The sequence below is a fragment of the Anguilla rostrata genome, chromosome 5, assembly GCF_018555375.3.
Source record: "Anguilla rostrata isolate EN2019 chromosome 5, ASM1855537v3, whole genome shotgun sequence".
In the NCBI taxonomy this organism is placed as follows: Eukaryota; Metazoa; Chordata; class Actinopteri; order Anguilliformes; family Anguillidae; genus Anguilla; species Anguilla rostrata.
This window is the reverse complement of record NC_057937.1, coordinates 38,464,924-38,481,223: the sequence shown is the minus strand read 5'-3', so window position 1 is coordinate 38,481,223 and position 16,300 is coordinate 38,464,924. Positions and strand designations below refer to the sequence as shown.

At 49.3% G+C, this 16,300-nt stretch overlaps 1 protein-coding gene across 4 annotated transcripts in view; it reads left to right on the top strand.

Moving 5' to 3' along the window:
• The window catches only part of LOC135255233 (granule associated Rac and RHOG effector protein 1-like), a 32,604-nt gene extending 16,897 nt beyond the window's left edge, over positions 1 to 15,707 (top strand). For 3 of the 4 annotated variants that reach the window (XM_064336113.1, XM_064336115.1, XM_064336114.1), the window contains exons 3-14: positions 1,420 to 1,632; positions 2,914 to 3,054; positions 3,425 to 3,520; positions 4,439 to 4,600; positions 5,301 to 5,459; positions 7,195 to 7,292; positions 7,557 to 7,682; positions 7,896 to 8,974; positions 11,333 to 11,498; positions 11,669 to 11,827; positions 12,276 to 12,354; positions 13,045 to 15,707. In XM_064336113.1, the coding sequence (XP_064192183.1) occupies positions 1,420 to 1,632; positions 2,914 to 3,054; positions 3,425 to 3,520; positions 4,439 to 4,600; positions 5,301 to 5,459; positions 7,195 to 7,292; positions 7,557 to 7,682; positions 7,896 to 8,974; positions 11,333 to 11,498; positions 11,669 to 11,827; positions 12,276 to 12,354; positions 13,045 to 13,395 (2,829 nt within the window). In that variant the 3' untranslated portion in view covers positions 13,396 to 15,707. The remainder of the gene's footprint in view (positions 1 to 1,419; positions 1,633 to 2,913; positions 3,055 to 3,424; positions 3,521 to 4,438; positions 4,601 to 5,300; positions 5,460 to 7,194; positions 7,293 to 7,556; positions 7,683 to 7,895; positions 8,975 to 11,332; positions 11,499 to 11,668; positions 11,828 to 12,275; positions 12,355 to 13,044) is intronic. The other variant, XM_064336116.1, reaches the window with a different exon arrangement.
• Positions 15,708 to 16,300: the final 593 nt, after the last annotated feature.

Sequence of the window (16,300 nt, the reverse complement as noted above, 5' to 3'; positions counted from 1 at the left end):
CTGCTGCGCTGCGGCGCGCTTCTCCGTGGAAACCGGCACTGGGCCGTTAGCTAAAGCATTACATCATCAGGTGGGGGGAAGCTCACGCGGTGTTTTCATACTAATAAGCAGCTGAGGAATTAAAAGCTCGCTGTTCCACGGGCTTGGAATATTTCACAACTGTTTAGGATAAGCAGGCAGCTAATTTGTTTTAATGCTTTGTTTGGCATGAACTGCATTCAGTTTCCATAGTCAGCCACTCACTGGCTCTTTTGTTCATATTTTCTAATGCAAATTGCCGAGCTTAAGTCCTTCTATTGCACCTCTAAAAAACCATTTTGTCCAATTACAACAATACTGAATGCACATTCAGACATTTAAATCCTCACTAGTGTTGTTGTGGAATCTCCTCCCCCCCCAGCTCACCCACCGGTCCCCACAGAATTGGGCATCGTTACCCCAACGTGTGAAATGAGGTTCGATTATGCAGGGTCTGGGCTGTGACAGCGTGTCTGGTCATGAAAGGAGCGTCTCAGAGTGTGGGATGTGGGGTAGGGGTGGGGGGGGGGGGTTGGGGTAGGGACACTGGGATCAAAGTGGGCAAAGCCACGGATGCTTTTCGAAGGGATTCCTCCCAGCTGCCGGGCATTCTGTGGAGCGGCACCCGCTCGGTCTGCTGGCCCTGTGGCGGGACTTCAGTTTCTGTGTCTACGACACAAGCTGGCCACTGCGATCACGACTGACTGACTGACAGCAAGCGTGGAGGACCCAGCACGTGCGGTTAGCAGTTAGCTGATATTCAGGAGCAGTGCAGAGTGGGAGAAATGTGGGACAGCTAGAAAAGTAGACCCAATCTACAACACTGAATAACAACAACATTTCTTTCAACGTACCTCATCTGGGCTAGGCTAAATGTTAATATTTCTTTTCATGGAGCACGGGTGCTCCCATGTTGAAAGATTTTGAAGCACGCTAATGCATCCCCAGTGGTAGATGTGCTCGTAAATTATTTTTCTAGTTGGCACACATCAATTTTCAGGAGCAGATGCTCCTAAAATTGGAGCCCTATTTTGCACTGCTTATTCTGACCTTCTAGTTGTGGCACCACTGTTGGCCAGAACTGAAGTTTTGGCTATTCCCCCTCTCACAAGCTTAAAAGTAACTGAACTGAATTTACCTCAGTTTGACCTCACTCAGTTTATTTCTATGCAAACTGGGGCTTATTAGCTGCCCTATCTAGATGCTGCAGTTTTGCAGTTGTGAGTGGAATATATGTATATTTAGTACCCCATAAAGGCTGTTACCTTCCAACCTGCTCTTAGAGTCTGGACTCATCGGTGGAAATCCACTTCTGTTTCCTGTTATGTATCGAGTGTTTTGTGTTCAGCGTTTCCTGAACAGCGACGTCGGCGTAACGTTGCGATGCTGTGTGTTCTGCAGGTGCTGGGCCGCTGTTTCCTGATGGCGATGCAGGTCCATTTCCAGTTCCTGTCTCAGGCCTTGCAGAAGGTGCAGCCCGTGGCCCAGTCCTGCCTGGCGGAGGCCCTCGCCCAGGCCCAGGAGCGCCGCGGCAGCGCCCGGCCCCAGGGCTCCACCCCCGGGCCCCTCACCGAGCTGGAGGAGGCCGCCCGGTCCTGGAAGGGGGCCGCTGAGGTACGCGGGCAAACGCTGTCGGGGGAAAACTTTCGAGTCGTTTGTGTCAGCTAACTTCTGCAGTATTATTATTGCTACTATACCTCCATTTAGGTTTCTGGATCCCAAGAATTGGCGGCAGTGTAGCATAGTGGGTAAGGAACTGGGCTTGTAACCGAAAGGTCATAGATTTGATTCCTGGGTAGGACACTGCTAAGTGCCTGTAACATAATGTAACGTAATCTAGAATCTTCTACACTGTTCTTGTTGTTGTTCTTTTTTGAAAACATTCGGGGTTTCCCCATCCTCCACGCTGGAGGGATTTAGCTTTTTGTGTTGTAATGGCTCTAGAGGGAGAAGGGAGGTGGAGAAAAGGTTATTCTTCCCTAGTGAGCAGCGCTCGTTTGCGTTAGTCCTCCGGCTAGCGTGGAGTTCAGTTTCAGAAAGTTTCGGGAGTGGAGGAGCGTAGCCGCAGGGAGGTAACAGTCAGAGCGCTATTTTGCCTTCCTATACAGATGAGGCCTCAGTTAATCCCCCTTCTCCTGGCTCTTAGCACACAGGAATGCCCCTCACGGCCTGCTCACAGCACGCACATCAGCCTGTGGTTTGTACAGTATACCGGACCGGCCTGTTTTCCACAGAGGCGAAGTGCTTTAAAGATGAGATCACTGTCACATCGCGGCTGCGCGCTCAGGGGTCTCGGGGGAACTGGTTTGGGTAGCGGTGTGTGCACGTTTTCACGTGCACGTGTACGTGTCTGAATGAGAGGTTTGCATGCGATGTCTGTTTGCGGCTTGTGTCCGTGAGAGATTTACGCGTGTTCTGTGAATGTGCGCGTGTATGTGTTTGGGTGCATGCGTGTGTGTGTGTGTGTGCGCGTTTGCGTGTGTGTGCGCGTGTATGTGTTTGGGTGCATGCGTGTGTGTGTGTGAGCGCGTGCCTGTGTGTGTGTGCGTGCGTGTGTTTGGGTGTATGCGTGTGTGTGTGTGCGTGTATGTGTTTGGGTGCATGCGTGTGAGCGCGTGCGTGCGTGCGTGTGTGTGTGTGTGTGTGTGTGTGTGTGTCGGGGCGGTTGGGTGTTGCTTTTGTGTGCGTGTGTGTGTGCGTGTATGTGTTTGGGAGTATGCATGCGTGTGTGTGTGTGTGTTGGTTGCGTGATGTGTGTGCGTGTGTGTTGTGCATGCTGTGGGCGTGCCGTGTGTTGGTGTGTGATGTGCTGGGTTGGTGTATGCGGTGTGGTGTGTGGTGTGTGTGCGTGTGTTTGGGTGACGGGCTCTGACCCACCTCTGCGCCGGGCTCCAGGCTACGTCGCGGCTGAGGGAGAGGGGGCGGGACGGCTGCCTGGCCGGCATCGAGGTCCAGCAGCTCTTCTGCTCTCACAACGCCACCATCCCCGAGCACTCGCTGAAGGACCTCAACCTGAAGATCGACAACGCCTTGCAGGTGGGCCTGCGGGAAACTCCCCCAGGGAAGAGCGGGGGGGGGGAGTCGGCTTAGAAATGGGCAGATTTGTCCGCTGATACCAGTGAATCACTGATTTGAAGCTAGGTATTTTGAATCTGGTAGCTCCAATAGGTGATTCATGAACCTCATTCCAAAATGGCTACAACTTACAATTCTATTGGGGGATTTCAGGACAAAGACCTGACTTTACCCAAGTTTGTATCAAGATATAGTTGTCGGTATCATGTATTCTGTCAAATATTTGATATGTCTTAAATATGGCAATATTTAAGACATATCAGAGCTCTTTGTGTTAGCTAAAGACACATTTTTTGACTTGATAATTCCAGTATATTTTCCCTTCATTCAGGCTTATAGAGTAGCATTAGAGAGCCTGGGTCACAGAGAGTATGCGTTGAAGGCTGGCTTCCACCTCAATCCCAAATCTGCTGAAGCGGCTTTACAGGTATGTTGGCTATGTACCCTTAACAAGTCATTAGAAGTTGAAAACTCGTGTTGTGTTTATGTTCTCTAAAATGTGTATGTACAGAGTTGCTGCTGTTTGTGTGCACTTGTGTGTACACGCTGAGGGCTGCTGTACTCTGTGTGTGTGTGTGTTCATGTATTAATACATGTGTACACTCTCAGGTCTGCTGTAGTGTGTGTGTGTGTGTGTTCATGTATTAACACTCTTGTGTGTACACGCTCAGGGCTGCTGTAGTGTGTGTGTGTGTTCATGTATTAACACTCTTGTGTGTACACGCTCAGGGCTGCTGTAGTGTGTGTGTGCGTGTGTGTGTGTGCGTGCGTGTGTTCATCTATTAACACTTTTGTGTGTACACGCTCAGGGCTGCTGTAGTGTGTGTGTGTGTGTGCGTGTGTGTGTGTTCATGTATTAACACTCTTGTGTGTACATGCTCAGGGCTGCTGTAGTGTGTGTGTGTGTGTGTGTGTGTGTGTGTGTGTTCATCTATTAACGCTCTTGTGTGTACACTCTCAGGGCTGCTGTAGTGTGTGTGTGTGTGTGTGTGTGTATTAACACTCTTGTGTGTACACTCAGGGCTGCTGCAGTGTGTGTGTGTGTTCATGTATTAACACTCTTGTGTGTACTCTCTCAGGGCTGCTGCAGTGTGTGTGTGTGTGTGTGTGTATTAACACTCCTGTGTGTACTCTCTCAGGGCTGCTGTAGTGTGTGTGTGTGTGTTGATGTATTAACACTCTTGTGTGTACTCTCTCAGGGCTGCTGCAGTGTGTGTGTGTGTGTGTATTAACACTCCTGTGTGTACACTCTCAGGGCTGCTGCAGTGTGTGTGTGTGTGTGTGTGTGTGTGTGTGTGTGTGTGTGTGTGTGTGTGTGTATTAACACTCCTGTGTGTACACTCAGGGCTGCTGCAGCGATGCGGAGGCCCAGCAGGCAGGGCAGATGCAGACCCCCTCCCAGCCCATCCAGTACGAGCTGCCCACCATCCCACTGCACATCGGCTCGCACTTCCTAAAGGGCGTGTCTTTCAACGAGTCAGCCGCCGAGAACCTCAAACTGAAAACGGTAACCCCCCCCACCCTCCACCCCCCCAACCCCCCTCGAATCCAGGATCACAGCTGCCATTTCTCTTTTTCCACTGCGCGGGACCCTCATTTCCAAAACATCCTACTCCACACACACACACCCAAAAGGAAATGACGCACGCAGTCCAGCTTTATCAGCGACTCCGCGGGGTGTCCTGCAGGGCGTATGTTGAACCTGACGACCCACGTAATGGGACTGCCCTGAACTGACCGGTGTGAGCGTCACCGGAAAGCACAGAACGCACATGAAGCTATCGCTTATCTCGCAACCCACCTCGGTCTCAAACGCGCCGGTGGGGGTTCCAGCCTCGTTTGAAACTGGCTCGGCGAAAAAAAAAGCCGACCTGGTTTCTGTGCGGTTTGTTCCACGGGTCCGGTTGTTAACGGTCGCGGCCGGCTCCGTTTCCGGCGAGCGGCGTTCCTTTTCCGCGCGGCTGGCTCTGCTGGCGCGCTTTCAGGCCGTCGCTCACCGCGCCGTCCCGACTGCCGTCTCCGAAAAGCGCTCTTTCCATCAAAACACGAGGAGAGCCATTCCCCCCCCAGTCGAGTGTTTATGTGAGCCTAAGAATAGTTGTGGTTCGTCTGCAGCCAGACGGTGGGACATGGCTAGCGCTAATCACGGCGTGCCGTTGGGCTGATCGGTGCCGTGTGTCTCTGGGCCTCTCTCTCTCTCTCTTTAGCACACCGTGCTGCAGCTGATCAAGGAGGGGACGGGGCTCAACGGCGTCACCCCCCGGGACGAGTCCCCCGTCATCGAGGTTCTCAACCAGGTCTGCCCCTCCAGCTGGAGAGGGGCCTGCAAAACTGCTGTGCAGCTGCTGTTCGGACAGGCCGGTCTGGTGAGTAACACGGGCACACACATACACACACCTACACGCACGCACACCTTCAAACACACGCACGCATACACACATGTACACCGACACACACACACGCGGGCACACACATGCACACCTACACGCACACACACACACACACACATGTACACACACACACACGCAGGCATACACACACGCACACACACACACGCACGTGCATACAGACACTGCTGCTGAACAAGTTCTTAAGTCATCTTCCTGTGCATACATGCTAGCCCACGTGCAGGCACACATGTACACACACACACACAGAGCAGAGCCGAGCCCTGAGGCCAAACGGTCCCGTCTGCTTCAGAACGCGTCTCTGCTCTGGCGAGGAGTCGCGCTCCGTCAGGGCGCGGGGCCCAGCGTGTGATAGGTCAAGGGCAGGACTGATGTCAGAGGCATCGCCGGTCCAGCAAACCTGGCTTTTCTCGGCCACGGGGTCAAAGGAAACGCAGGGAAGGAAGTAAGGGCGTATCTGCAAACGCACGTCGCCGGTGTGTCTGCTGAGCCGCCCGGGCACTGGCGTCCTCATTCAGGTTCCCAGTGTTGTCTGTCAGGGTAACGGTGACCAGGGCGACCAGCCCCCCGAGAGGAGTCCTCACAGGCATAAAAGTGCTCCGCGCAGCGTCCTCCCCCCCCACCCCCCCCTCCTCCGGGTCTGCAGTTTTTACTGGCTTTGGAAAGGCCTGGCGCGCAGTGTTCCGCTCGCATTTTTTGGCAGGAGGTCGCGGGCGGCGGAGGGAACGCCGTGTTCTCGGTGTCTGTCAAAAGCAGCCGTAACCGAGGGATCGAAGCCAGCGCGTTAAACGGCCTCGCGGGGAAGGCTGGCGCTGTCGTTTTCCCCCGGCTGCCCGCGACCTTGTCTCACGCGTGAGTGTGAACGGGCACGGCCCTCCGGGTGGCCCTGACGGGCGACAGAGGAAACACCTGTGTTATAAATAAAAGGGCAGCGTCCATGGAAGCAGGAAGCCCCTTCCCCCCACCCCCCACCCCACCCCCCCCGAGGCCGATTTCCACTGGAAAGTAGATCAGTCTGTCATTACATTACGTTACAGGCATTTAGCAGCATTTAGCTTATCCAGAGCGACTTACACAACTTTTTAAATTGCATACATTTAAACAGCTGGATGTATACTGAAGCAATGCAGGTTAAGTACCTTGCTCAAGGGTACAACGGCAGCGTCCTATCCAGGAATCAAACCTATGACCTTTCGGTTACAGGCCCAGTTCCTTACCCACTGTGCTACACTGCCCGCCTGTCAGTAAGCCCGGCGAGCACCAGGCGCAGGTTTAAACGCCCCGTCTGACCTGCACAGGGGAACACGTTTATATTTTTGTGGCAGTAGTCTTCAAGTATCATGAATTCATTATTGATATCCAGCCAGTCTACCCTGTCAGTCTACCAATTGTTAAGAAAACAGTGGAATCATGGAATGACTTCCATTACCACCTTGCTCAGTCGTCCATACTGTGCCTTGGTTTAGTTTGCTGGAAAGTTTAGAAATGACAATCTTGTCTCGTGTCACATACTAGCTTATGGAACCTGACGGGTGCTTTGTCCATACAGAAGAATGCGAGTATTGTTCTTTTCCCTGAAGCATGCTAACAATGCCAAATATTAGTGTTAAATATGTGTGTCCATGGCAGTAATATTGACACGGCCCCCTGAATGACTGTCACAGTGTGTGTGCTTGTATGTGTGCATTGACAGGTGGTTGTCGACACCGCTCAGATTGAGAACAAGGAAGCCTACGCACCGCAGATCACATTGGAGGGCTCCAGAATCATGGTTCAGGTCCCCTCTACATGGTAAGAATGTCAACTTTTCATCTTTGACTCATCACATTTGGCATTTGACCTGAATATCCGTGGTATATTTGCACCGTAACTCTGCAGTTGTTACTAACAGGACGTGCTGCATACCCTTGCTTTGCATTCTTGTTAGTCTGTGGTGCCTTAGGGGAGTTTGCAGTGTATTGTGGGAAATGAAACCAGTTGTTTCGGTTGGGGCCTGCTAAGCCGGGCTGTCTTAGGGGTCTGTGCTCTGAGATATTTTGTGCGGGGGTGTTTCAGGTGTCTGAAGGAGGACCCGGCCACCATGTCTCTGCTGCAGCGGAGTCTGGACCCCGAGAAGACGCTGGGCCTGGTGGACGTTCTCTACACTGCCGTCTTCGACCTCAACAGGTGGAAGGACTTCAGGCAAGTGAACAGAAACCGCTGTCCTAAAAGACAAGAGAAAGTCTCGTCAATGGCTTACTATAGAGGTAGAAGTCCCTGATATAATTAAATGATCTCCGTTGGTCCAGAAGTTAACAGAAGTTGGCCAAATTTAGTGGAAAAGCTTGGGTTAGTCCTTTTGAGACGTCCTTTCTAATGATAATGTGGTGTAACCTTACTGCCCTTCTTCCACAGAGACCAGGCCCTGCCCACCATTCAGATACAGCTGCAGCGGGAGAGCCCCGACTATGGAGCGCCGGCAGAGCTCCCGGCTGGGAACGGGCTCAAGCCCTCCAGCGGTCTGCCCAAGACCATCTCCAAGCTCACCTCCAAGTTCACCAAGAAGGCCTCCCCGAGCGGAGGCAGCAGCGGCAGCTACTCCATCCCCAGCACCCCGTCCCGCAGCGTCTTCCCTGGGGGCAGCTCCGAGGACAAGGCCAAGGTCCCGGGCGGGGCAGGGGGCGGGGCTGACAGCCGGCTGCAGAGCCTCCTCAACGCGAGCCTGTCGCGCACCCCTGGGCAATTGTTCCAAGGTCCGGCCGATATGCTGGCCAATGGCTACCCCCCCGACTTCAAGGGCATGAACCTGCCCACGGACCAGGAGATGCAGGACGTCATAGACTTTCTCTCAGGGTTCAACATGGGCAAGTCCCAGCAGGCCTCCCCCCAGGTCAAGAGGAGGAACTCTGTGGCGTCCACCAACGCAGCCGAGCTCAAACCCCCAGCAGGACCCCCGCCAACCTCGCAGGCCCTGTCCCATGGCATCCTGCAGGCCCCTCCCCTGCAGGTGTTGTCCCAGCAACAGCATCAGCACCAACAGCAGGAGCCCCCAGCTCAGAAACAACCACAGCAGCAGCAGCAGCAGCAGCCGCAGCTGTCCCAGCAGGCACTGCAGTATTATCAGCATCTCCTGCAGCCCATTGGCCAGCAGCAGCCCGCCTCTCCCCAGCTGCAGTCCCAGCAGCCACTGCCCCAGCAGCATCCTCCGCAGCGAGCGCAGGCCAAGTGGCCCGCGAGCTCGGCCCCCCCACAGGCCCCTCCCCCTTCCGGGCTCTCCCCCATCGGGCAGCTGGGGCAGTGGGGTGCGCCGGGCCTCCCGAACCTCAGCTCGGACCTGTACAGCCTGGGCCTGGTGAGCACCTACATGGACAGCGTGGTGTCAGAGATGCTGGGGCACAAGCCTCACGGCCCGCGAAACAACACCTGGCCAAACCGGGACCAAAGTGAGGGGTCCTACGGGTCCCTGGGGGACACCTTGCCATTCGACCCAGCCGGTGAGTGAGTCCCACCTTCACCAAACCACAGTTCGAGGCCACACATTTCCAGTGGATGGATTTTTCCACCCAGACGTTTGCGTCGACGATTCCCAAACGTTTCTATTTCGGTCTGAGACACATACCTGAGGTTTGTTTCCAAAGCAAGTATGATAACTAGACTAAACAAACCTTCCAGCTAAAGAGGGATAAATCAAATTCAGTAACATAAAATTGGGTTGGCCTGAAATGCAAGTACTCGTATATTTTATGTCTTGGTCTGAGTAGTGTCTGAGGGAAACGAGAAGCAGTTGCCACCATACATTATACATTAATATACATGCCAATGGTTTCTGTAACAGATTAACTGAATGTAATGAGCCTGGAGGAACAAGCAGTCGATCTATCTCTTAGGGTCACCCATAATTCTAAGGGACTTGAGTTCTTATTTGCACAGTCTTTTTAGTTGGTTGTCATGCTGAAAACAAGTCCCAGTTCCCTGGCAGCAGTTGTTATGCATGACCTCATTCGATGTGTCTAATTGGTATAATGGAACATATGTGTGAGCTGCCTCAGTGCTGAAGTTCTGCGGCGGGGCTGACGAGAACCATGGAGCGCGAGCGCAGCGGGCGCCAGAATGCTTTTTAACGAACCTCGGATGTTTCTGTATTTTGATGTGACCAAGTTTGAATTACCACATTCTCTTCGGATGGCATGATGGAAAAACACAGCGCCAAGTTGCTTGAAATTATGTGGGAAACATTGGGTTAGCATTGCTTTGGAATAGAGCTTGTTTAATTTATGTGAGCTAAGATACAAATTGAATATATATGTATATACAGTATGTAGTTTTTTGTTACTTGGCCTCATTTTGATGCATGAGCTCACGCAATGTCTTATTAGTTTAATGGAACATGTATGAGCTGCCTTAGTGGCCTTACTGTATGCCTTAGAAGTTCTGCAGCCAGGCTGATGAGAACCATGGAGCGTGAGCACAGTGGGTGTCAGATATCAATACTATGGCAGGCCTAGATTTAGCAAATTTGAATTAATGACCTATAGACAGCGCTTTCCATGCATAAGTAACTTGGAATTTTTGTACTGTTGTGTGTTGAAAGCATTTTTTGTTGAGATGGTGAAGTGACCTCAGCTGAGAAGGCAGTATGGCAGGGGGTCAAAACCTTGTCTGTGTTGGGGGGGCTTTGGAGTGGGGCATCCTGCAGACAGAGCCACACCCCTCGCAGAGTCTGGTCAAAGTCTTCGATTTTTCATGCCATTCGATTTGAGACGGAGATGCAGCGGAGGGGCTTTTCGGGACCCCTGCTTATGGTGTGGGACGGTAACCATGCCTCTGTCGAGCCACAGAACTGCTCCGAGCTTGTCGTTTGAACACAGGGATCACAGCTCGTGTCTGGTCAAAAAGACCCAAGCATCCTGTTTATGAGCGCAGCCGTTACATTAGAGGGGCGTTCTTTTTCTTTGAGCGAATGGTTTGCTCTTACTGTCACGGTCGCGTTTCAGTCTCAGACTTGCTGCTTTGAGATTTCTTCCATCTTTCTGTAGCCGCTACCCCCATTTGGCTCACAGATGTGCTTCTCAGAAAAGGCCGTCTCCGTCCACAGGCCTTCCCTTCACGACTCGAGCCAGAAAATGTGTTTTTCGCAAAGGAAAAAGGACACTCTTTTCCTTAAGTTCCCGTGTGACGGAAAACAATCCGGGCCAATCGCCGTAAAGAGACCGCCTTTGCGCCGTTCGAGTAATCGGGCGGTTATTTTTTGCTACGTTGACTCAGAAGCGTAGCCCTGGGACGCCATTACAGGCCCGTTCACATTAACGCTCGCAGCCTATAGAAGCCTGGCGCCCCCACACAAATACCACAGCAACAAGGAGGCATGGCCCCGTGCCCACAGCAGCAGAGAAGCACCCCCACCAGGATTAGACGGGATAGGGGAGCAATGCGCGGTCGGAAAGTCTCGCTCCCGATTTGGACGCGGCGAGGGGGGAAAGGGAAGTGAGGCCACGGTGACGGACAGTCAGAGGCGGTCCCCGAGCGTGCCGGAAGGCTGTCGCCTCGGCCCGTCCCCGCCATCATGGGCCAGTGAGAAACGACTCCCTTCGGCGTTAGCTGCTTGATCCTTGTCTCACGGGGTCTTTGACTCTTGGTGGCTCATTTTGCATGTTTCTTTCATATATCTTCATAAATGTCAGTACTCGTTTTACACTTATGTGTATTTCCCATGTAAGTATTTATATTAAACTTATCTTTTTTTGTAGTTCTGTATTATTTTATAGTCATTATGTTTCAGAATGAAGTTCCTGAGTTCCTGAATAGAGGTGGAGCAGAAACTGACTGGGGGGTTTCTATCTTCCCGTACGCAGTTGGCTCTGACCCTGAGTTTGCTCGGTATGTGGCCGGGGTGAACCAAGCCATGCAGCAGAAACGGCAAGCGCAGCACGTCCGTCGCCCTAGCAACGCCCGCAGCAACTGGCCAATCGCTGATGAGGCACACAGGACCTGGCCCCACCCTGAATACTACACGGAGGGGTGAGCTTCTTGCTCCTAATAAATGCTGCTCACTTCATGCAAGGGATTTTTTTGGGGGGCGGGATTAAAAAATGTAATTACTTTATCTAGTGCTATGTGATGTTGAGTCCCAACAGTTTTGTGTTCAGAAGGGCACACAAGGGGGGAGAAAGTAATAAAACTCATCATAGGTCCTTCTGTCATGTGACCAGGGATGCCGTGAACAGCAGCTGGTCAGCCAATCAGGGGGACTCCGCCAGCTCCAGTGATGAAACCTCCTCGGCCAATGGGGACAGCCTGTTCTCTATGTTCTCAGGACCTGACCTCGTAGCAGCTGTCAAACAGAGAAGGTACAGTTGTTGCCCCCCTCCCAGTCACATGGCCATTGTCTTCCCCAAGAGAAATGTTGTGTTAATCCATCCTTGTGATTTCTCATCAATCTGTTGTTGCTGTTGCTGATATCTTAAGCCACAGGGCCTAATGGTTTTTTATTTATTTTTATACAGCACTGAAATAAATCTAAAGCAGTGGCTAACTAAAGCTATCCTCACTTGACTTCTTTCCTCTGAGCTTTTTACTGATCTTTTTTTTTTAAAGGTGAAAACTAAACACCCAGACGCAGTGGGTCTCCATTATCAGTGAAATAAGTCAATCCCCAGTCCTGGAGAGCTACGTGGTCTGTTGATTTCAAACAAAATCTACAAGACCCAGAGGTTCTCCAGGACCAGGTGTTGGCCACCATTTTGAGCCATCAGGGCTGTGTTGTTTACGTGCGTTTTGCTCCTCTTCTCGGTGCAGAAAACACAGCTGTGGCGAGCAGGAAGTGTGTCCTTTGCCCTCGTCACCTCTCCACCACTCCGGGGACGATAACAATCAGGTGAGGCCTCCCAGGCAGAATCTGCGGTATCTGCGGCTTGCCAACTTTCAGCCATGACTTCATTGGGGCAGGTTTCTCTGCTCCTGCAATTTTCAGTCAGTGCCTTGTTTTCACTGGTTACAAACAGCCATCTGCTACTTGTGTTCTGAGATGTGTTAATTGGCCTCGATTCTTGTACTTAACACAACACAGCATTAACAGTCCCAACAGATAAATCTCAGATTGCAGCCTCTATACCTAAATAAAGCACCAGTAAAACTTCTGGGGCAAAGAGTTTATTTTCATAAAAAAATTTAAAGAAGCATCCATCGCTTTTTTCATGTAAATTTACACACGTGTTACAAGGTTAGCATTTTGTTTGTTTATAAAGACACTGCTGCTTAACATGGAATTTAATAAGAAATTATAAAATTGTATTTAATAAACTATTAACATTTGTTTAATTTGTACATATTTTTAATTGTTGGAAACCGACCGTTCCTGTGTACATTTTAATTTCATCGTCTGTTGTTTTGAGATGAACTTTGTGCCAAGGTTACATGCTGTGTTTCTGACTACTCTCCTTGGACTGCAGCATTTGTTGTGATGTTTTTTTTAAGCTGCTGTGTGGCAGATTTAGCTGACAATCAGTGGGATCTTGTTTTGAGCATTCTAGGATGTGTGAATCACCCTTCCAACTCTGCTCCACAGGAGAGTAAAACAAAGACGTGGCCCCCCAAGGCCCCCTGGCAGCACTCCTCCCCCCACACCAACACTCTGCCCAATCCGAGCTCTTCCTTGTACCAGATGACCATCCCCTCCAGCCAATGGAACGACTCGATGCAAATGCTGCAGTCGCCGGTGTGGTCCACGGCCAGCGACTGCTCCCCCTCGCCAGGGATCTCCTCTGGGATCTCCTCTGGTTTCCCCTACGCCCAACAGCAGCAGCAGCAGAGCCCAGCGCAACAGCAGCAAGCCTCCCAGCACAAGCCCATTAACAAGGGTTTCAAAACTTTCCCCTTCAAGCACGAACACCGGCCCTCCTACCTGCACCAGTTCTGACCCCGCCCGCTGGGAACCCGACCCAGCCAAACGTCCGGGGCTCGGAGCGCCGCCTCTAACTTGACTAACCAACCGAGAAGTGAAGGAAATGTACATAGGCTTGTCGCGTACTCGTGGCTGTGTTCCTCGCTAACGGCTAAATGGCCACGACCATTAGGCATCAGTCCTCCAATCAGAAATGCGTAAAATGGAAAAACGAGTCTCTTCAGATGCATTTTTAGAAAGCATGCGAGTATTTTGTACGTATTTTTTCCATTTCACAAACCCCCATTTTCAAAGCAAATGTTTTCTAAGCCCTCGAACCCGCTAACGAGTCGCGCGTGAGCCACGTTAGGAGCAGCTGGTCTGACGGTCGTGTCCTGGCCTGATTTACGTACGTGCTTTATTTCCTGCGACGTTGGTAGCCTGTGGCATGCACACTGTGCAACCATCCATGATGTTACCGCAGCCGAATGAATGTGATAGTGTGTGCGTCTGTGTCTGTAGGGGGCTGGGGGAGGGGAGGTTCTTCTGGTACCCCCTCCATTAACTGTACTGTGTGTCTAAGAAGCTGTGACTGCCAAATCTCATGTCAAATCATGTGGTGAACCAGACTACAGCCCTTCACAATTGTTTCATAGTTTGTAAATGACTCTGTTTGTTATATAAATAATTTACTTCTTTTTATTAGAAGCTTTGAGCAGGCTCAGCAAAAGTATAATAATCATTGCAGAGGTGCAATTTGGAAGACGTACACTACTTTTTTGACAACTGACTATGTAAGAATAGTAGCAGTATCTATGTGCCATGCTAATATTGGCAACTTGCAGATAATTATTTTCCAACCAAAGTGTCATTCAGAAGGTGACTTCAGTGTAAAAGAATGGAGTCTGATATTGTCTAAAATGCAGTTGCCCAGCCCAATATATAATAAACTGAATGTCCAATGGTCAAAGCTCTTAGTTCTGAGTTTGGATTTTGTTTTCCCTGATTTGCAGGTTGTTTCTGAAATAACTATTCACCTCTTAAAAATAAACTCTGCATTTGGTCATTTAATACAATATTTTTCTTGTACAAATGTTAACAGTATTAATCTTATTTTTGTATTTTTGGAAATATACCATTACTATATGTGGCTAATATAGGCATATGTATGAGACTATTTTTTCTTCCCCTTAAAGATGGTGAAAAGCACATTTTCTTTGCTACAGAGTTTAACTGCATCAATATATTTAAAAGGTTACCAAATATGCCATTATAAATATTTGGGGGAAATTGGGTGGTTTTTTTTTGAGACCACATCTTTGGTTTCTATGGCGGTGGGCTGTTTTTAAACACGGAGAATGTTACCTTTTTTGTGATGTTTGTGGATGCCAATGTTGCCTGTATTTATATTACACCATTTTCTGAAAACTAAGATACCATGTTTACAGAGAATTGTTTGCTGTGTATATATGTATACCTTTTATGGTTACATGCTTTGCACAATCAGAATATGGGGTTTGTTGCTTTTTGTCTGTTAATCTCCCTAAACTTTTGCAGCCTTTAACAAAAATCATAAAGACCTTGAACTCTCTCTGCAGGGTCAAATGGTTTACAACTTGGTTCTACTAAAATATTGTAATCCAGACAGAAAATAGAAGGAACTGTTTGGCTACTGTTTATTTGATTAAATGCAACAAAAAAATCAATGTAGAAAGACAAGTACTTGAATTTTGGGTATTGTTTTACTTGAGGTTGTTTCCAAACAAATTCCTTTAGTTAGGGGGTGTTGGCTTTGTGGGGTTGAAAAAGCTGTATAAATATTGTTCTGCTTATTGTTAGTCTCTTTTTGTGACAGACCCCAAACTCAATATTTAAAATTTCTCCTAACCTTATATTGCAGATTCCGAAAGTGGTCACTTGTTATCTTCAGTAGATGAGCAGTCCAGTTACAAAATGACTACCAAGAAACAGACCAAGGCAAGGCTCTAGAAAAGGAAAGGTGTAAAGGCAAACCATTCTCCTGACACTGTTATGTAGGTGCTCTTAATGTTAAATACGCTTCAGAGAAAACTTTGAAAAGATAGCAGGCAGTTTAAACTCATTTCATCGCATTTGGTCAGAGCAGTTCTCCACAAACGTTCCTTTCACTGAAACTGCCAAGTGCTAGAGCCCAGACTTACTTGCTCTAGACTCATTTTCTTTTTCGTGGAGTACAATGTTTTTCCAACCTGAAATTGTACATTTTGTATTTTACATTCGAAAGCTTCTGTAATTAAAAAAAGAAAAGAAAAACTATTTGCTTTACTACAGATGAACATTTAACAATAAAAAAAAAACTTTGGCAATTGTTTTGTTTCTCCCAGCACGTATTTAATGTCATTGCAATCTTTCGTATGTGCCTGTACTTGCAATAACCAAATTATGTAAATCAAAGTACGATTGTATTTAGTAGCAATATAAAACTTTGTAAAGACACTTGCACCCTCTACAGGTCAAACTGTGCAGGTCATGGTTTGCCATCCAGGATGGTTTCTCACAGACGAAACATATTGTATAGGCAAGTCATTTTTTGGTCTTCTAGTTGTACACCTACACTTTTTTCCATGTCAACACAATTTTCCTACAAATCTCCTGTAGGCCAAACTGTATAATATCAGTTGTGACACAGGCAACACAGTGCATATGAGATGGAAAAGCTGGCCCACTTGACAAGACGCGACAGCTCGGCAAAAAAGGTTTGCACACAACTCGAATCCTAAAATACTAAATTATAATAGACTTCTGGATTTACATTACATACATGATCATGCATAACAAAACTAATTTAGGCTACCACAAGAACTTTATTCTACGCACACAAATACACTATTTAATCTCTATTCATCTTTTCCCCACTTTCAAACTCATGTCCCAAGTTTGGCATACTTAAAATCTAGTCTGA